At 41.1% G+C, this 19986-nt stretch overlaps 4 protein-coding genes and 1 long non-coding RNA gene across 18 annotated transcripts in view; 2 read left to right on the top strand and 3 right to left on the bottom strand.

Annotated features, from left to right (window-relative positions):
• The first annotated feature begins 1130 nt into the window (after nt 1–1130).
• On the top strand, nt 1131–5533 carry LOC120834312 (gap junction alpha-8 protein). The gene is made up of 2 exons (XM_040202231.2): nt 1131–1868; nt 2373–5533. Exon 2 carries the CDS (start codon nt 2388–2390, stop codon nt 3648–3650), a length of 1263 nt encoding a protein of 420 aa, XP_040058165.2. The 5' UTR covers nt 1131–1868; nt 2373–2387; the 3' UTR covers nt 3651–5533.
• Nucleotides 5534–7258: 1725 nt separating this feature from the next.
• On the top strand, nt 7259–10308 carry LOC120834320 (uncharacterized). Of its 4 annotated transcripts, none has more exons than XM_078090334.1 (7): nt 7266–7346; nt 7543–7571; nt 7649–7726; nt 7946–8245; nt 8689–8809; nt 8914–8938; nt 9124–10308. In XM_078090334.1, exons 3-7 carry the CDS (start codon nt 7654–7656, stop codon nt 9220–9222), a joined length of 618 nt encoding a protein of 205 aa, XP_077946460.1. In that variant the 5' UTR covers nt 7266–7346; nt 7543–7571; nt 7649–7653; the 3' UTR covers nt 9223–10308. The 4 variants fall into 4 exon arrangements, 2 of the variants coding, with proteins under 2 accessions (XP_040058191.2, XP_077946460.1); XR_013452985.1 differs by having other exon boundaries at nt 7309–7346; nt 7660–7726; XM_040202257.2 differs by lacking the exon at nt 7543–7571 and having other exon boundaries at nt 7259–7346.
• LOC120834313 (nectin-1) overlaps nt 9548–19986 on the bottom strand; it is a 71100-nt gene continuing 60661 nt past the window's right edge. For 6 of the 11 annotated variants that reach the window (XR_013452979.1, XM_078090315.1, XM_078090313.1 and 3 more), the window contains one exon: nt 10370–10499. Coding sequence is in view for 5 of the 11 variants with exons in the window: in XM_078090307.1 (XP_077946433.1) it covers nt 10354–10499 (146 nt within the window). In the remaining 6 variants the exon portion in view is untranslated. Of the gene's footprint in view, nt 10500–19986 lie in introns of all 11 variants that reach the window. The other 5 variants (XM_078090309.1, XM_078090307.1, XM_078090311.1 and 2 more) reach the window with 1 other exon arrangement.
• Nucleotides 10370–15116, bottom strand: LOC120834316 (nectin-1). Its single transcript, XM_040202250.2, has 7 exons — nt 14979–15116; nt 13091–13423; nt 12696–12998; nt 12157–12250; nt 11593–11747; nt 10887–10972; nt 10370–10538 (listed from the first exon to the last, which is right to left on the bottom strand). Exons 1-6 carry the CDS (start codon nt 15085–15087, stop codon nt 10938–10940), a joined length of 1029 nt encoding a protein of 342 aa, XP_040058184.2. The 5' UTR covers nt 15088–15116; the 3' UTR covers nt 10370–10538; nt 10887–10937.
• Nucleotides 17363–19921, bottom strand: LOC120834321 (uncharacterized). The gene is made up of 3 exons (XR_013452986.1): nt 19762–19921; nt 17838–17919; nt 17363–17719 (listed from the first exon to the last, which is right to left on the bottom strand). It is a non-coding gene; the product is annotated as an uncharacterized LOC120834321 (long non-coding RNA).

Below are 19986 nucleotides of genomic sequence, written 5' to 3'. Positions count from 1 at the left end.
TTAACGTTAAATATGAGTTTTTAAAACCATCAAAAGCTTAAAATGTGACCAAATGGAAATCTTTTCTTCAACAGAAAAGCCACAACAAATAGGACTTCCAGCAGTGGAAGCTTTAGTGTAAGCTTAGTTTGATTTGTATAGTTAGTTTCTCTTTTATATGAGACAGAATTTAAAAAAGGCATGAGAACAAAAGAAATTCCCCAAACAATAAAATTAATTGATGCAAAACTTTAGAAAAAAAGTTTTAGAAAAAAAGTTAATTATTTCTTGATTTTATTAGTATGTGATCATGATAAGATACAAACATGATAAACGGCATAGTGTAAAAATACCATTGGCGTGCTTGTGTGTGATTAAGTGATACTTATCTGGTAAGGTATCAGATCTACTAGTCAAAATCCATGAAGACGATTTTTACATCATTCATTTCATCCCTAATATTTTCACTTGTCAAAAAAATATGTTGATTGCATTTGTGCAAACCTGGAGGGGTTTCACAAAGAGTGTCGTCTCTGCGGTCTTTTTCACTCTGTTCAAACATCAGCGGTGATTCAGAGATCAGAGACCGCGGCGAATGTTTTTCTTCTCCGAGTTGGGAAAGTTTGACTAACCTCCATAATAGAGACATTTCAGTGTGCGCTTTCACTCAATAGCTCAGATTCTTCACATTCCTGTTGAGTGACACAGATATACATACATACACACACACACACACACACACACACACACACACACACACACACACACACACACGTGCATACAAACACACACAAGGCTTCACTGAAAATGAATCCAGATGTACTGTTTAAATGAGAAGAAAAAGATTACAAAAAAGAATTAAAATACGTAAATGGGATTTTTTGAAAAAAAAAGGGGGAAAAAAAACAATATGTATATTGATTGGTTTGTCACTGAATCTAGTTAAGAAATGGTTTCCATCCTTTGGTTATTGAGTTTTGTAAATTAAAACATTTTAACAATGAGAACAGAATGTGTGAATTTCTAGGAGAAAACGAGTGTGAGTCCAATTTTTCTATTGAAAAGAAAACAAAAGAAACAAACGCCACCATTTAATTCTGAGGAGCTAACTTTTCTTGGAAAAAAGAGAAAGAGAGAACTATAAACGTATGATCAAAATGTTTTTTGTTTTATTTTGTTGAAGAATACTGTCACAAAAATCACATCAATCTTTCTTATATACATTTTTGATGTCTTGTAAATTTGAAGCAGTGTGGAAAAAAATGTAAACAAAAATATTAATTGAAAAAAAAAAAATAACCCCGCCTTCCAGTAAACAAAATCAGAAAATAATTTTTAAGGCTCAACGTTCGAGCGTTCCTGTTATTTTAACCCAAAGTTTAGATCAACCTGCTGCTGCCAGAACTCAACAGCCGAACAAACAACAATGTGCTGCATTAATGCAGGAGCACATAAAACTCTCCTTTATCGTCTCCGAGCTGGAGGCACATCAGCTGCTGCGGTTGTTTCATGCCTCTACATACATGTGTGAGGACATTGCCCGCGTGCAGCCGGCCTGCTCTGCTGTGGACCCGGTGCCCCGGCCGCACTGTGTCCATGTTGGTGTGGGAGCCTGAGGCCTGCTCCCATACATCCGCGCTCTGGCTCTGTTGATCCTATTGTCTCCTGCGTCACCACACGTCGCCCGGCAAATAAAGGCCGTCTGGCTCCAAGCTTAAATATTGCAGCAAACTAAAAACCAACCATCAGAGCCGATTCATTCACATCTGCTCAGTGGGGCGACAAGGACGGGGCTTTAGGTGGGAAAGAGGGCAGAAAAAAGTTCACTTTTCCCTGCCGGGTGCCAAGAGAACGGGACAGGACTCAACTTCGCGGGAGCCGCAGCTGTGGCAAGTTGCCCATTTGATTACATTTAACCTGTGCCATACATTAAAGAAGAAAGGATAATTTATTATATATTGATCTCTTTTTACATTTTTAATTTAAGAATTTTCTATAAAAAAACTTAAAGAGCTAAACAAGATACTTTTTAGTTTTCACCACTCTTAATGTAGCTAATTCTTTTTACATTGAGAACAAGAAGCCGTCCAGCCGACAAAAACTATATTGCGCAAAACATTCTTTATTTGATATATCAAACCTAACATGTTTTATTCCAATTTAATTAAAAAAAAAATTGACACAACTTTTAGTTTGAAATTTGTCAGGCTTTGTATATGAATTGCGTGTGGTGGAACAGAATTATGACTTATATTTGATTTTTGACTATTTTTCCGACATTCCTTACGTACGGACCTCTCTAATCCCGTCTCCCTGTCTGCCCCCCACTGCCCCACCCTCCCCGTTCGTCTGCCCCCTCTGTGTCTCTTCCTACCCCACCCTTCATTCCGCAGTGCTACGGACCGATCATGGGTGACTGGAGCTTTCTGGGTAATATTTTAGAGGAAGTTAACGAGCACTCTACGGTGATCGGCCGGGTGTGGCTCACGGTGCTCTTCATCTTCCGTATCCTCATCCTGGGCACGGCGGCGGAGTTTGTGTGGGGCGATGAGCAGTCTGACTATGTCTGCAACACGCAGCAACCGGGATGTGAAAACGTGTGCTACGACGAGGCCTTCCCCATCTCCCACATCCGCCTGTGGGTGCTGCAGATCATCTTCGTGTCCACGCCGTCTCTGGTGTACGTGGGTCACGCCGTGCACCATGTGCACATGGAGGAGAAGCGCAAGGAGCGCGAGGAGGCGGAACTCAGCCGGCAGCAGGAGCTGAGCGAGGAGCGTCTCCCCCTGGCACCCGACCAGGGCAGCGTCCGCACCACCAAGGAGACCAGCACCAAGGGCAGCAAGAAGTTCAGGCTGGAGGGCACCCTGCTGAGGACCTACATTTGCCACATCATCTTCAAAACACTGTTTGAGGTGGGCTTCGTGGTGGGACAGTACTTCCTGTACGGCTTCCGCATCCTGCCGCTGTATAAATGCAGCCGCTGGCCCTGCCCCAACACGGTGGACTGTTTTGTGTCCCGGCCCACGGAGAAGACCGTCTTCATCATCTTCATGTTGGCCGTTGCCTGCGTCTCGCTCTTCCTCAACTTTGTGGAGATCAGTCACCTGGGCCTGAAGAAGATCCGCTTCGTTTTCCGCAAGCCGGCCCCGGCCCCGGCTCAAGGGGAGGGCACGGCCCCCCTGCCGCCACCAGGAAAGAACTTGCCCCCTCTGGCTATGCCAGCCCTTCAAAGAGCGAAGGGTTACAGGCTGCTGGAGGAGGAGAAAGCTCCCATGACTCAGCTCTACCCGCTTACCGAGGTGGGCATGGAGGCTGGCAGAGGGCTCCCACCCTTCCTGGGGCTGGAGGAGAAAGCGGAGGAGGTGCTGCCAATGGGGGGCATCTCTAAGGCGTACGACGAGACTCTGCCCTCCTACGCCCAGACCACCGAGACGGCGGGGGTGACGCTACGCCAGGAGGCCGAGGAGGTGCAGCCGGCAGAGGCAGAAGCAGAGAGAGTGGAGAAGGGTGCGGATGAGGATCTGGAGGTAGAGGAGGCGGGGAACGGGGAGGGGGTAAATCCAGAGGAGACAAGGATGGAGGTCACGGATACGATAGAAGACACCAGACCGCTGAGCCGACTGAGCAAAGCCAGCAGCAGGGCCAGGTCAGACGATCTTAACGTATGAACATGTGACACAGAGAGAGAGAGCACATGTACACCTGCACACACCAAATGTTCAACTAAAGAGAGAGCACGCACACATCTAACTCAAGACGACGCACACTCTTGAACAGGCAGGTTGACAACCAACGCATGAAAAAACAAAATCAACAGGGATAGATTTAAACCTTCAGAACACAGGCTACAATTCTAATTGAGGCAAAAATCTGCGTGTTTGTGATCAGATGAAACATAAAGTAGAGGTTAAAGACGGCAAAAGGCACGGGTGAGACTGCCCCCAAATACACAAATCACAGTCACAGCTGGTACATTCAGAGGTAAACAGCGCATTGAGAAGAGGAAGAAAATTTTCATTTTCAGGTTGAGGAGAGCGTACCATTTGTTTTTTGCACAATCGGCGGTTTAGACTGTGTGCAAGGCCTTCGACCCTCGTAAAACCTCATCTATGCACCACTTACATGGGATTATTTCAAGTGAAGAGAGATGTGCTTACATTTCACGGCATCTCTCCTTTTCATGTTTATATACTTGGCAGCACGGCCAAGAACTGAGTTAGTGAGGAAAACCCCCGAAAAAGACCACATGTTGAATGTCTTTTTCAATGTGATGTGTACATTCCTTTATTTTAGACGCGTGTTTTGTAGCCTTTATGTAGAACTGTGTACTTTGGCAGCGAGCAGGGCTCATTTTGACCTATCAGAGAATGAACCATAGTAGCGACCTCAGGCCAAATCCTCTCTTTTCGTGCTGTACAAACAGGCGTCCGGGCGATAAAGATCGTGCACCATCAGCACAAAGCATTGTTGGAGGCCAGACAATAAAAGAAACCGTGCTCATCGATGAAAACAAGCATCCTTGACCTGGCTGTGAAAAAATGGTTCTACTTAATTTCACGTGATCACAGCATGTCGTTACCTCACGAGAAAATAACAATACTCACTGCATGCTTTCAAATGCAAAGAGAAACAAACAACTAGGGGTGACTCCCGCTGTACATAACGCCCCATCTCGTGTCTGATGATGTGCACAATGTGCAGAGCGGCTGGTTTCAGTTATTTCACTGTCTGGAGGAATCACACAGGCTATAATTGTGATTACAGAATTTAGTTAATCTCAAAAAACACAGCGGAATCATGCATTAATCAGAGTAAAGATACATTTCTTTGTGAACAATGAGCAAGAATTTCAATACAAAACTTGTCAAGCCTTAAAGCCTTAAAGTATGCCTTGGGTTTCTCACAAATCTTCCTCTCACATTCTCCGGCTTTGTTTATTGGAACAGCTGCCACTGTGGGATTTCCTGTGCCTTATTTGCGATTGTAAATCCTCAACAGTCGGAAGATTGTAACACGTGCTTATTTTGCTCTGGTACCTATGTGAACTTGATTTATTTTATATCTTTTTTTTTGAGTTTCCTTTTGTATGCGTCGCCTCAGCACCACTTACTAATCCCCAAAATCCGCTACAGACATGAAAACTGTCTCCATTATGCAGCGCTGCTGGTTATACAACAAGATTTTAAAGTAAACAGCTGATAATTGAATGATATTCAGGCGATATTAGGGCATTAAGGTTTATGTTTGCAGCAATGAACAATGTGACACAGCGCAGACTCACGCTGTGAGACACATTTTAGCATTTGACCTTCTCACAGTTTAAGGGCGACGCTGGTTCTTGTGTGCATTGATACGACCGTTAATGTACGTTTTTCATATTTTAAGACTGTTGCATTGACTGTATGTTTGTAAGAAGACATGATTAATTTTTGGAAAGAACAAAAAGAACAACATTTTTACTAACTTGTAGTCTTCTTTGCTGATAGATGTGTGGCAGTATCTTCTTATGGAATGTGAACCAAAGCAATAAAAAGTCACACGTGGTCAAGAAGTGTTGTTTCAGTGTTTTCCTGCTTTGCACACACACACACACACACACACACACACACACACACACACACACACACACACACACACACACACACACACACACACAAAGAGGGCATCACCGTAGCACTCAACGTATTATTATGACACGGTTAAAGTTAAAAAGTTAAATCATTATGGTTCCCTTTGTTTTACATAACCGACAGTTGTTAAACGACAAAATGAACACGGATCTTAAATTGTGGCTGAAGAGTGGTAGGAATATATTTTCAACATTTGAAAACCAAGCAAGATATAGAAAACAGGATTTCTTTTAACAGAGTTAGGATTGATTCTTGAGGACTGATGGAAGCTTGAGAGGTAAATTAATAAACCACCACTATGAGGCAGTATTGTTCAAGGTATTTATATTGCCGGACCCGTTCTTTCTCTATTGAATCAAACGCAGGTTTGGTGGTTAAAGTGTGCAGATCAATATAGTAACTGAGCGTATATGTATTTGGGTGGCCGGATGAGTTTGGTAGAATTCTAAACTTGGTCATGTGGTAAAACGTTGGGACGATTCTGCCACGTTGAAAACAGTCAAACCGAAGAGAAAAACGTTGACTGGCAGGAAGGAAACTATCTCATTTTACAGATAAAAGTACACAAAAATGTGAGAGAAGAGAAATGTCAAAGCTGTAACATAATGATATCAAACTGACTGCATTAACATTGTGTTCCAAATCACACATTATTTGTGTTTTTAGAACACACTGCAGCGTCATAACTTCCTCATAACATGGCACCTTGAAGAAGATCAGGTTAATAACGGCCCAAACAAGCGAGGTGGCTTGATGCTCTGCAGAGTACGACAGGGCGACGTACTCCACAGTATGGTGGGATGAGTATCGGAACACACAGCAGACTGTAATCGGTGACACATTAGAAGGAAAGGCTTCGGGTTTGTACACCCACACACTAGCCAGACTTTTCCTTTTTAGGCCTGTGATTGAATTCTCATGCGCATGAAGCTGTAGTGTAAGTTCTGTCGAGAAGATTTCACTTTTGCATTTCTAGAACTGTTGTTTATTTTGCATATCTGCCACCCACCCCCCTCACGCATGCTCACTCATTATGTCCTTGCTGTTTGGGTCTGTCAATCAAGACATCAGCTTTTCTGACCAGCTCGTCTTTAACAGTCAATAGCAAAGCGACACAATTAAGCCCTTACCCCATCGTCTTGCTGATGTCTCTTTTTAAAAAGGATTTCTCTGATCTCTCCGCCTTTGGTATGTTCGTGTTTGCTGTTACGCACCCTCTTTGTCGCCTCTTCTTTTCAGCCCTTCACTAATTTATAACCTTCATCAACTCATCATTCTATCGGCCTAATCTGCCGCCACCATCGCCCATTTCTGGAGTCCACGTTGCGGCTGCTCAGCCCTCGACCGCAAATCTCCCTCTACAATCAAACAGGTTCGGCCTAAGTGAAGATGTTAAGTACATTTTACTTTTAAAGTTCAGAATTATGATAATAAGAGAAAGGAACCATGCTATTTGATCCAAGGCCTCACACACTCTAGAGCAGTTCAGTACATGGTGAGCCACATTTCTGCAATATACTGTATTCAACCAAAATCTTGATGAAGAGGTCACAACACACTGTGCATCCCCATAAACACACACAAACAAAGGGCATACTGCTCACACAGCCATAGACCACCGTCACAAGATCCGCTTCCTGTGTAAAAGCTGTTGCATGTGTCTGAGGGGGAGTGCTGGCCTAGTGTTCTTCACACTTGAACACACCAGCACATGCTGCTAATCACTACTAGCGAGTAAGTGTAGTTTCTTTATTCATTATCCTGCGTCTGGGTTTGCAAACTATATATTCTTAACGATTCTTATCAGCACTCCTATTAATGATTTACGTTTTGTGTTTATGTTTGTTTAGTTGCTCTGCACATATTTTTGCGATGTCACATTTCATTTTTCATTCTGTAATTTCTGGTTGTATCTGTCTATTTTGGCCAGGACTCTTTAAAAGAGGACTTTTAATTTCGGTGAGGCTTTTTCTGTTGAAAATAAAAAATGAAATATTTAAATATGATGTTAACAATAAAACTATCTTTTTGTCTAGGTGGGATGGAGAATTATTTCTGCATCAACTGGAAATTTTCTATCATATGTTGCATGTCCTGGATTTCCTCACTAGCAGGTAATGTTCATTTACAACCCTCTTACCCTGACAATAGATGTGAGCAGATAACTTGACAAATTTGGGAAATAGGTTTATTGATTGTCTTTCCGAGAGTTATCTGAGACGACATGGCAAGAAAACCAAGAAACACTTTCCCCAAAAGTAAAATTTTAATTTTAGTAGGAAATGTAATGGTGCCAAAGTGGTGAAATCTAAAATGTGTCTTTCCCAACACAGAGAGAAGCACCATCTCAAGGGAGGTTGGCAGCAGGGTGATCCTGCCCTGCAAGACCGAGTCAAACGTCACTCTCGTTCAGCTGACGTGGAAAACTAACGGGGTCACGCTGTTCAGTTTCCAACCACCGGACAACTTGCACATCAGTAATGAATCTACCCACCGCAACATAAACATAACAGACAGTCCGCCGAAAGCACTGCTCATTGAGAACGTCCAGGAGTCTCACGCAGGAAACTATACCTGTGAGTTCAACACGAACGCAAGATTTCAGGAACAGAGATGGGAGTTAATAATTACAGGTGAGCTGATTCAGTCCTAAACAAATTAGGGAAAAGTAATCCCAGTGCTGGGAAAGAGTAAAAAAATGTTACTGGGCAACTGATTCTATACGATACAACACGTACACAACCCGAGTATCTACAGAGTAAAGACAGATGAGACATTCACTCGTACCAAAGAGTCTCACAGGCATCACCAGGGCTGACTTCATCTTTGTTGTGCACTGTGCAACAAAATAAGTTGTATAACTCCCTTCACTAAAACGTGTTTTTCTTATGCACAGTGATGTCGTAGCACACAACGTTAGCGTCTGCGGCCTATTGAAAGGCAACAGGACATGCAAGCGCCGCCACCACTTCCTCTATGAAACTATGAGCTCACACGTGCAAGATCTTCTGATGGGTCTGAGCTTTATTTAACTTCCTCGTAGACTTACCGTATGGTTTAATTCCGTTTTTTTCAGCTCCGGGAAAATCAGAAAACACGCTGATCATTACAGTGGCATCTGCTGTTCCATGTGTGTGTTGCCTGATCTTTATATTAGCTTGGATCATTCTGCACAGGGTCCGCATTCAACATGCAGAGTAAGTTGCATCCCGCCATTCTTTACCACGTGATCCTATGCTCACAATGACGTACGACCAGCTGCATTAAGCATACATATAAAACAAATGTCACTCTCTTTCAGGGGTCGTTCTCCCCCTGCAGAAATGGTAAATATAATAATTAGCAATTTTCCATTTGAGATGTTGACAATGAATTAAAATGCTAAATAACATCACTACAGGAGAACTATTGCAATATGTTCTGCAGGATTACTGAGATCAAACTGAACTATAATTATGCTTTGAGTCAGAGTTAGCATTTTCTTTATTTTTGCTGTTTTTTTTAACACCAGGAGAGAGAAGAAACTATTTATGAAAACTGTCTGAGAATTGATGTTCGTCAACAAGGTAGCCACAATCATCCTCACCGTTGCCAACACAGGCCTCGATGATCTCAGCGCCGTACAAACATCTAAAAGGGAAGGCAGTGGAAGTGTTTACCTGTGTTTGTTGATGGGTTGTATGTCTTTCTGTACCATACGTCTACCAATACCTATGTGTTAAGACCATAATGTAACTACACAGTGTGATTAAATAGAGTTGTATCAACATCTGCATGTAATCAATACACGAGCGACAAATCGAATGAATTCAGACGATTCAAAACTATTACTAAGACCTGAGTATAAATGTATGACAGCAAATAGAAACAATGTACTCTTAATAACTCTTAATTGGAAAAGTCATTTGCAATCCAATTAATGAAAAGTAGGGCTGCATTTCAAAATAAGAGAAAATAAATAAAATGTTAAATGTTAAAATTGTACATGTTCATACAAAGTGTTTCAATTCAGAAAAATAAAGTAAAGGGAAGTAAGGCCCCTTTTTCTGTTTCACATTTGGATTCATTCATTCATTCTCAGAAAATGATATATCTAAACACATTAGAATATTTTCATTCCTCCACTATTTTGGGGGAAGTATGAAGAGATTAGTGTTCGTCCGTTATAGATTAAATGCTCCACTTTCATCTTTATGGTTACTTACTTTTCTTTCACTTTCTATCTCACTCGTCTCCTTCAAAAATATTCCTATTTCTTTTTCTTCCCTGCGTCTTTTTATTTGTAATATGCCGCTATCTGTCTTATCGAAGGTCGAGCCCAAAAGTGAAAGTACTTTACGACTCTGAAATGATATGTCACTCATAAACTTTAATCATTGAATGGCTAAACTGCTTAGACACCTATTTACTATTTGTGAAAATGTATTTTTAATATAATTAAAAAATATACCATTTGATGTGCAAAGCCTTTTGATTTTGTGGATGAACAATAGTGGGGGTGTCAAAATGTATGTCATAAGACATTTATGCCTTATTCTACTAACCCATTGCATTAGCATTTCATTTTACTTTATTTTATTACTTGTGCACTGCTGTCTTGTTGTCTATTGTCACATTGTCTGTCACGCACCAACCGCAAAGACAAATTCATTGTATGTTTGACATATTTTGGCAATAAATGTTTCCTGATTCCTGATTTAGCACAATATTCTCAGGTTTTAATTCAATAATCTCAAGGTTCTTAATTCTCACGAATACATTGTTGATCAGTCACATATTTTATTTTGGGCATGTAGACATTCTTCACAATCCTTTGTTGATGAAGTTGATGCTGTTGTTGTGAAATCACACAAGTGGTGTCAGCAGTGGGTCCTTTGCAGTGAGACATCTGTCTTCTTGTTGCCTCCACGTTTATCCACAAGGTGCCTACAGCAAACAATTTGAGACATTTGATTAAAATAAATTACAAATGAGTCTGAAAGGAGCTTTACGTTATCTGCTCTTCATAAAATGGAAAAAACATTTTTTTAAGTAGAGGGTTTTTTGTACATTATTATCGGTGAGAATAAAGGTTAGAATTTGAAGGTTATAAAAACAAATTTAAAAATACATTTTTCTTCTCCCTCAACTTCAAGTCTCTGCTTCTTGGACAGTCATGGACATGTCTGTCCACTCCTGTCCTGTCCTCAATTAACACACAAAAGATTTCCAGAAAATATTTTTCTACACTTAGCACTTAAACTTATGTGTGAGCAGTACTACTGTTCTCCGTACCTTAGAAAGGTCGCCATATCATACATGCAATGACTCCAAGAAGCAGGATAATCAAAAGCCCAAATAGCTCCACCAGTTATGGGGTTCTGAGGGGAGACAGGACACAAAAGCCAAAAGGAAAAACTCATATACTGCACATTCCCAGTTATTGCGGTATATCTACATGCATTTTGTTTTTGTTTTGCGTTTTTGCCAAACCATGTGGTATCTCAGCTTCTTTTATCAGATAAAGTTAGACCAGGAGGTTTGAAAATAGTCTTTCTGCCTGCTTTAATGAGCAAGTCATGACTGATGAATGTCCAGCTTTAAATGTCAATGCGCAACTGATGATTCCTTGTGAAAACATTTCATTTTTATAGAAGAGAACCAACGCTTAGGATGGGAAAGTCAAGACATGCTTTAACTTCTCAGCAGTGATATTCTGAGACGTTCATTATTTATTGTTTAGCTGGCAGCGTTTCCTCTCCAACTGTCTGGGTTGTTGGTAAACCGTCTCAAGCAGCGTTCCTTCAGCTTCTGGATACAAAGACGTTCCACAGCCTGGTTTCCAAATATCTGCTGAGATTCAACTCCAGGCCGTGATATCAGAGTCTCGCACATAGGTTTACCTCCATAAATTATTTAACGGCAATCTCTCTTTTTGTTATTGACAAAAATTGAAACACACAGGAACAAAAACTCAGATCCAAACTAAACTCAACCTCACCAGGAGTCACATGCACATAGATGTAGCTGTGTTTTTTTCCATACAGGTTGGATGCTTCACACTGGTAGAGGCCATTCAGGTCAGAGGTCATGCTCAGAAACCGTAGCGTTGCACCTTCTACTCTGACAGCAGACTGAAGCCCAGAACGGTCGGATCTGAAAAAGACAAACAAGACTCAGCAGACAGCTAAATAAAGACTTACAACCAGCAGTCCGATCAATGTTGAGTTGTGCCGAAAGTGGAAAGTTATGATTATTTTTTGGAGCTGTAGCATTGGGAGAGAAGGTGAGTGTGAAGAGCCGACCAGTGATGAACATGAACTGTGACTTTGTAGAAAGTGTGTGAGAAAGACAAACATACCTAAGTAACTACTTGAATGAATTCAGACGATTCTAAAACTCTTGTCTTAATAACTAAATAAAAGTAGGGCTGCCTTTCAAAATAAGAGAAAATGATTCAAATTAAAATGATAAATAAGTGTTTTAATTCACAAACAGCGTTCAACATGAAAGTATCGTTCGGTAAGATTGACCGATTAAAAACTGGTTCATTCAGCTACTGTACCTGCTCCAGGTAAAATGTGCATGTGGGTTGGCTTCAGTCTCACATTCAAATACATCCTCCGATTTCCTGTTGATTTTCACTTCAGTGGGTGCAACTGTGAGAGGAAATGAGCTGTGTTATTGAAACCCACAATTATAACTGTTAATTAGCTTGAAGCGTTCACAAATGTATTGTATTGATGTATTTGTGCTCATAATATTACAAAAAGCTCTCTAGCTCTGTAACTTGAATCTAAGAAGAGCCGTGCCATAGCCGCCTTAGCGACATTTAATTTTACCTGAAAAATGACAAGAAAACGTATTTATTCTAGTCGTATAATATTCATTCCGGGAATAACTTTGAACCGCTTCAGCCTCAGCAGAGACCCAATCAGCCAAAACAACTGAGAGCTCATGTGATGGTGAACAATGCAAACATTGTCTTCATCCACTACTCTTAAACAATTCATTTAATTAATTGAATAACCAAGAAGGACAATGATAAATGAAGATGAATACGCCACACATTGTAAGGGAGTGATGAAGCGTGTGTGTACTCACAGTACATCTGTATGTTGAAAGGCAGCCTCTCCTCTTTTGACAGGGCTGCATTAGTGACAATACACTCGACCAAGTGACCGTGGATTTCTCTGCTCGGCGCTCCAGACAGCGAGCTGACTGTGGTTGTCGTACCGTTGTCATGACGGGTGACGTGAGTTGTTTCTGTCACTTTTTCTGCCAAAGTACCTTTGAGCCAACGCACCTCTGCAGCAGGTTTGGAACCAGCTGCCTTGCATGTAACGAGGGGAACTTCTTCTTCACCCAAAATAGGACGATTATCCTCAAGGCTTGTGAGCGGAGGCACTAGCAGAGTAAGAGCAAGTAAGAGACGTCCACATGTGAGCATGAAGGTCAACACGGTTTCCTCTCACACACATTTATACAATGAAACATACCAAGCACGTTTAGAAGTATCTTCGTCTGGACATTTCCGATGGGGAACAAAGTGAAGATACACGTGTAGGTGCCTTCATCTCTCAAAGTGATGTTGGAAAACCGTAGCGATCCGTTGTAGTCGCTAACGTTCCCTAAAAAATCTAATTGTTTATCCACTCCGTTGATGAACTTCATTCCAGTTGCAGGGTCAATCACAATGAAATTCTCCTCCTCAGGTTCCTTCCTCCATGCAATGTGGCTGAGTACAGAGTCATCAGGATCGATGAGTTTGCACGGCAAGATGTCCGTCCGTCCTTCCACCACAGTCACATTTCCTCCAATCACCTGGGGAGCTGTAAGGTAAATAAAATCACATCAAGAATCAGATTCCCAGTTAGGAAACACAAACCAGTTGAAACACATGGATTGATTCACACCAGTGCTGAGCAGAATCTCTCACAAGCCTAAACTGGCAAAAAAAACCATCGGGCTGGAATTGGGTTGGGAACCATTGCAACAGACTACCTGTTCTTTAGCATGTTGGACACACCAGCATGACGATTGTCCCTCAAAATGTATTTTTTTTTGAGTTGGCTGAGTTACAGAACTGTGATTTTCTGAAAGACGCATTCAAGCCCAATCGGCTCATTGACTTCTATGCTGCCCTCCTAAACGACATGTACACTAACATAAAAAAAACATGCAATGAAGATGTTTACACTTTTTGGCAGCACGTATATTTGGGAGCAAACCTTTTCACACATGAAACACCTGGAAACACTGATGAAATCAAGATTGACAGATGAACATCTGCATCAGTGTTTGAGACTGGCTGTGACTAGAATGGAACCGGACATTCAGCTTCTTACCATGCAGGCCCACAGTTCACACTGATGAACATAAGCTCACTTTTCTGACTTGAATGAGTCATTCAGAGCATAAACAAATGTAATCATAATAAAATCTACTGGGATGAAATCCATCTCCAAGAACTTTGAGAGACTGCTCATTTGAGTCATTTAAGTAAGAGATTCTGCTCTGACAACTAAGCTAATATTTTACCTGTTAAGCTGAACAGAAAGTTAATGTTCAAAGGACTTTTTTTCTGTGAGGGTTATTAATATTTGGTTATGTGTGGCTTTCTGGAAAACAATAAATGTTTACACTTAGGCACCCCTGCGATTGTCACACTTTTTTTGTTACAAACTGACCCCGGCCCCCGTCAGAGGGGGGAAAAGTTATGTGGCCCTCACAGGAAAAACTGCTCTAAATAGTGAATGGACTGTATACTTGTATAGAGCTTTTCTAGTTTTCCGACCACTCAAAGCGCTTTAACACTACATGACATCATTCACCCCTTCACACCCATCCATACACTGATGACAGGAGAACCATACACAGTGACACCTACCATCAGTAACTAACATTCACACACTGTAGTCGCAGCTACAGGAGCAATGTTGTGTTAAGTGTCTTGCTCAAGGACACATCGACATGCGGGTTAGCAGAGCCTGGGATCGAACCGACAACCCTCTGATTGGAGGACGACCGTGCTCCCCACTCACCCACAGTCGTCCACAATCGCCCACACAATGTCACACCCTCCGTCAGACCATACTGTGTAGTTTAACGATTTATGGATTTTGTTATTGCAAAGACCAATGTTCTGTGGCCCTGAAGGTCAAAAGAGAACATCACTGCTTCAGAAAATCAAAAAATTAACAAGATATGTTCCATTGTATTTAGTGAAAAAATAAACAGCGAGTTAATTAATAAGTCCATGCTAGACTTTTCTTAACAGATTTAAAGATCCTGGTGGGCTGACTAGATAGAAATGAAGTTACAAAGAAGGTGAATTACGTCCTCGTTAGTTGTTTAAAAGAAAAACATGTATCAAGGCTTACATACCTTCAACAACTGTGGTCAGGATGAACGCAGTCCAAACTAAAAGCCTCCCGGTACTAAGGAATGAGTTATCCATTAGTTTGCTGTACTGTAGTGAATGATAAAGTCGCATTGCAAGCCATAAGCTGGGGTCTGCACGCACCTCCCTCTTCACCAGATTTATGGACGTTTTGCAAACTCACAAATTCACTACCGCCGCCAACTATTATGGTGTTTATTATTTATTAAAATTGATAATGTTGGTATAATACTTTTTAACGACTAAGAACTATTAAAGGTCTGGGATAGGAAAAGGGGACACATGAATCCAAAGTGCCTATGTTTTAATCTTATAAGAAGGACCAAACTTTTTGATAAAATAATCACCCATATTATGGAGTACATATAAAAGAGATGCTCTGTAGTTTTACCTAAAGGCTTAACCACGGTATTATAAAAAGTATAAAGTTATCCTTATTGACACACCTATATATGTGCAGGTGTTGGTTTTTCTTAATTTATATGCGCATGTCACCTAAAACTGTAAAACGCAAAATATACATGTTGTGATATATGAGATGTGTTTGTGTAATGGACCAAAGTGACAGCAGTTCTGCGAGGAGATGTGATGCACAAGTGCAGGTGGATGCTTCCCTTCTTTGTGTTTTTTTTGGGGACTTTCATGAATCTCCGGACTTTCTGGTATTATAAAAGGGAGAGTCCAACCGGAGAAGAGAGGATTTTTGGGGTTGTCGGACTCCGGTGAGCCGCTGGGTCACGTGAGATAAATCCACTACGGACACTAGCACGCACTCAGTCCACACCTCACAACACACGGGGAGGGACACAGACGTCCTCAGGAGCTCCGCTCCAGGCCGGGCAGGTCCCGTGTAGCTTGGAGAAGATGTACAGTGGTCCGCTTTTAGCGGAGTCTAAATTGTCTTCCGAGCCCTTTCCTCTTTAAGCCTAATTTATGCTTCTGTGTTTTCAGAGAGACGCAAGGACACGCAGACGCAAGAGCCCCTTGCGTGTCCCTTGCGTACCTTTTCACACCTCCTTGCGTGCTTCAACCCATTTTTCTAGACTAGCGCCAAAATCTACGCAAGCTTCTCACAGCCCGCAAGGCTGTGATTGGTCTGGTAACTACATCCTTTATGGAGTCTCACAGAGTCTCTGCCATTATTGAAACGAAGAATGTTTATGAGAGAACGGATCAGATTGAAGAGCTTTTGTCGGAAGAAATCCGTAAATATGACCACTTCTACAACCCGTCATTGGCGGACTATAAGGACGCGCGGATGGCCTCCTGTTAACATATATGAGTATATGCCCTCCATTGTCACAATCTGTTATATTTACTGGTAACTATACATTATATACAGTATTGTGTGTTAAGCGGTAGCCAATAGGATGCCCCTGAATGGACATGTGACCTAACAGAGGTCAAGTGAACCTGCGTTCAATAAAGACGACTCAGTTCAAGTCAAACAGCCATGATGCTCCACTTGTGTTATTTGTACTGCGATAATATTCGGTCTAGCATTGGGTATGAACGCCGGGACCGTTGAGCGAACCATCTCTGCTAACACCTCCGATTCATGGAGGGAGATCTCCGCAAACGTCGGTTTTGTCCACTGATCAGTGATAGAAGTGTAATTATTAGATTCCAATCAATCCGGTGATTGTTATAGTCAAAATCGCTGAATTTGTGTATTTTCCTGCTCAAATACGCAATTGCGCAACCCCTCATAAACCTGGTTGAGCTGCTCATGTTTTTGCTCAATTTAAACACGTGCAATGAATGTCTCTATACATCACCAATGTAATGCTTGTACACAGTTGTATCACATGTCCTCACATCCCATAGTCTGGGTCCTGTATTTCACATGTGTTAGTCTTGCTAATCTGACATAACGGCGGAGTTAAAGAGCAGTAAGGAGGCAGCTGGTCTGGAGCCTCCTTCCTGCTTGTCACTGCTGTGGGGGCGGAGTCAGTACCTCTGCCCGCCTGAAGGGGGCGTGTGTGAGCACGTGCGCTCGTTCTGCAGTTGTTTTTCTTCACTATTACAGACTGATAGCATAGTTAGCATGAGCGAACGCTTGTAGCGAACGCCAAGTGCTCATTATCGCTCGCATTAGCCGCACCGTCGTATAAGCCGCAGGGTTCAAAGCGTGGAGGAAAAAGTAGCGGCTTATTGTCCGGAAGTTACGGTAAAATATTTTGTTACCTGTACAGATGACAACTGGGTTACACAGTTTGAACTTTGTGAATTGTTCAGTTCCAGATGTTGCACCCGGCCAGTTCTTCCCTACAAGACGACATTGGTGTCAAACAGGCAGAAAATCTTCCAACGTTGCAGAGGAGGAACAGTTCTTTATTGTTTATTGAGCACACATTGTCCAGAAAGGTTTGTTCCCCCTTTTTTGTTTTAGCTTTTATTTTTGTTTTCTTCTTTAGGAATAATCATTTGAGACAGTTCTTTATTATAACCCGTTTCCTTGTTTTTGTTTGATTCCACATGTTATTACTCATCCAATGAGCAGGTTTGTGTGAAGATAAGGATGTACTGAAGGAAGTTGTACTCATAAGCTCTTAATTTTTGATGAAGTTGAGGTTTTGTGTGGATTGAATGTTTCACTCTTTCCAACATCTTTCATTTCCTGTTCGTCTTTGCACTGAACTTCATCCTTAACGGGAGCCTCTTAAAGTACTGACTTGTGATTCTTACTGTATTCTACACAACTGTGTGGTTGGAGTGGAGCCACCTGTAGAGACAGAAGTGCAAATAAACTCATTATTGCTCCAAGAAACAAAAAGGCGGATGTGCTGGAAATAGGAGACATTAGAACGGAATAGTTTGAGTAATGAAAAAGTCCTTCTGACCTCTTTTCCACACTGAAGATGAAACGTGACGTAACTCAGGGTCTTTCTTTCCTGGTCCTGGTCTGGGATCTTGGTCCAGCTTCTTAATGCAGAAATGAAATTGAGACCAGTGATGAGACTCCAGTGCAGCTTCCAGTTGATTCAGACACATTATTATTTGAAGCAGAGACAAACATTAATACTTTTTGTAAGTAAACGATCTAATTCATAAAAGTTTAGGGTTTATATATTCCATCATGCGTTTAAAAGGAAAAGGTTCTTCAGCTAAAAGTGTTACTTTAAGAATGAAAATTAAATAAATTGTTCTGAAGAAACACTGTGAGTAAGATGTGTGATTGTGACTATATTAGTAGGGCTGCAACTATGGTATAACACATATATTAAATGGAAGTATAAACATCAGAAAATACCTTCACAATGTTCTATTTTTTGTAATAGTCAAAGGTTCTGTTTCGTCCTTTATTCTCACAATTATAAATTTGGGGACAATATGTTGATATTTTACCTAAAGTAATGACTTACTGTATTTGATAAAAAACAATGTACTATCCATTTCTAGTGATTGATCAATTGTCTTATTTTTATTGTATAAGTAGTGGAATTGACATAAACTGAGAGCCAACAGCTGAAACTGTGGCAGATGTTTTGTTCCTGCATCTTTCCATCAGGTTATTTTTCTATTCCTCTTATTTCATCTCATCCTTCTCTCCTTTCAGTTCATCTCCATCTCTCATTTTCTTTGAACATTTACTGATCTCTTTTCCTTTGAGTTTGTCGCCCTCTGTCTCTCTTTACAGGTTCTTCTACCTTTACCTCCAACTCTCCGTCCTCTCTTCTCTTTTTCTCCTTATTGTACCTTTTCTTCTGCAGCATTTGTTGCTAAAAAGTCAGATGTATTTGCTTCTGACCTGTAAAACTATATTCAGGAAACTTAGAAAAAATATTTCCAAAGTTGTCTCTCTGCAGACTCGTGTAATATATTAACGCAAAGAGGAAGTCCGTATTCAACCTTCTATAAACGCTTCTCATTCAAGAGCCGCTTAACGATCGATGTGCCTGTAGCTCATGAAACGTTAATAAAAACATGTAAAATGGGTTAATATGTAAAACTTTTCTAGTAATTAGAAACTCTCCGCTCTGCATCTGCCAAACTACTCGTCCCTCCCTCACTGAGAGCAAAACACTCGACTAGATCTCGACGCTTCGCTGTCCTTGCTCCGAAATGGTGGAACGAGCTCTCTGAAGACATCAGGACCGCAGAGAGCCTTCACATCTTCCGCCGCAAACTAAAGACACACCTCTTCAGACTCTACCTCGACTAAAAGACCAACAAATAGTAGCACTTAAATTGTACTTATAACGCTATCTATAGCAAATTGTAAATTGGCTTATTTGAGGAAATTGCACTTTCTTGTTTCTTGTTCTTCTGAGTTTGTAAATATATTGTTGTTGCAAATAGTGTTGTGTTCTGGTATTTTGTCCATATTCACTGACTAACACGGCCTACTGGACACTTCAGGGAATAAAGCTTTATGCTTCATGTTAGTCACATTTTCCATTTCCTGCTTTGAAAAGTCAAAAGCTGCTGTGGCTTTTTGCGATAATTCATCCACTTCATTTCAAATCTCCATGATGCAATAGAAACATTTACTAGAATGAAGATTAACATTATCACAGAATTCAGTAAATGTAGAACATACAGAAATGTCCAGCGATGTAACTGTCACACTACGATCACACAATGTGCACAGATGGTGACGAGGAAGTCATTGTCCACAAAGATGAAGAGGAAAGGACTTGTGTTTATAAACTGCTTCAAAATGAAGTCATAGTGAATAAAACACATACAATGTGTAACTTTTGTCATGTTAATTACTGCTACTACACTTTCCACACACAGCAATGAATGAAAACTATTACTCACCTGTAGAGACAAACAGCTGTGATGAAGAAACTAAGAAGAGATTCAGTTGCAGTTGTGATATATAACCACAAATAACTGAATTCTGCACAAAATCACATGTGAATTAATGTAGGTACAGTTTCAGGTTTGAAATGCAGTGTGTCTGTGGAGGTGAATAGTTTTGTGCTCTACTTACCTTCATGTTCCTCAGACACCGTTAAATTCCACTCAATACTCCTCGTACCT

The sequence above is a fragment of the Gasterosteus aculeatus genome, chromosome 16 (assembly GCF_964276395.1).
Source record: "Gasterosteus aculeatus chromosome 16, fGasAcu3.hap1.1, whole genome shotgun sequence".
NCBI classification, from domain to species: Eukaryota; Metazoa; Chordata; class Actinopteri; order Perciformes; family Gasterosteidae; genus Gasterosteus; species Gasterosteus aculeatus.
This window is presented reverse-complemented; position numbering and strand designations above follow the sequence as displayed.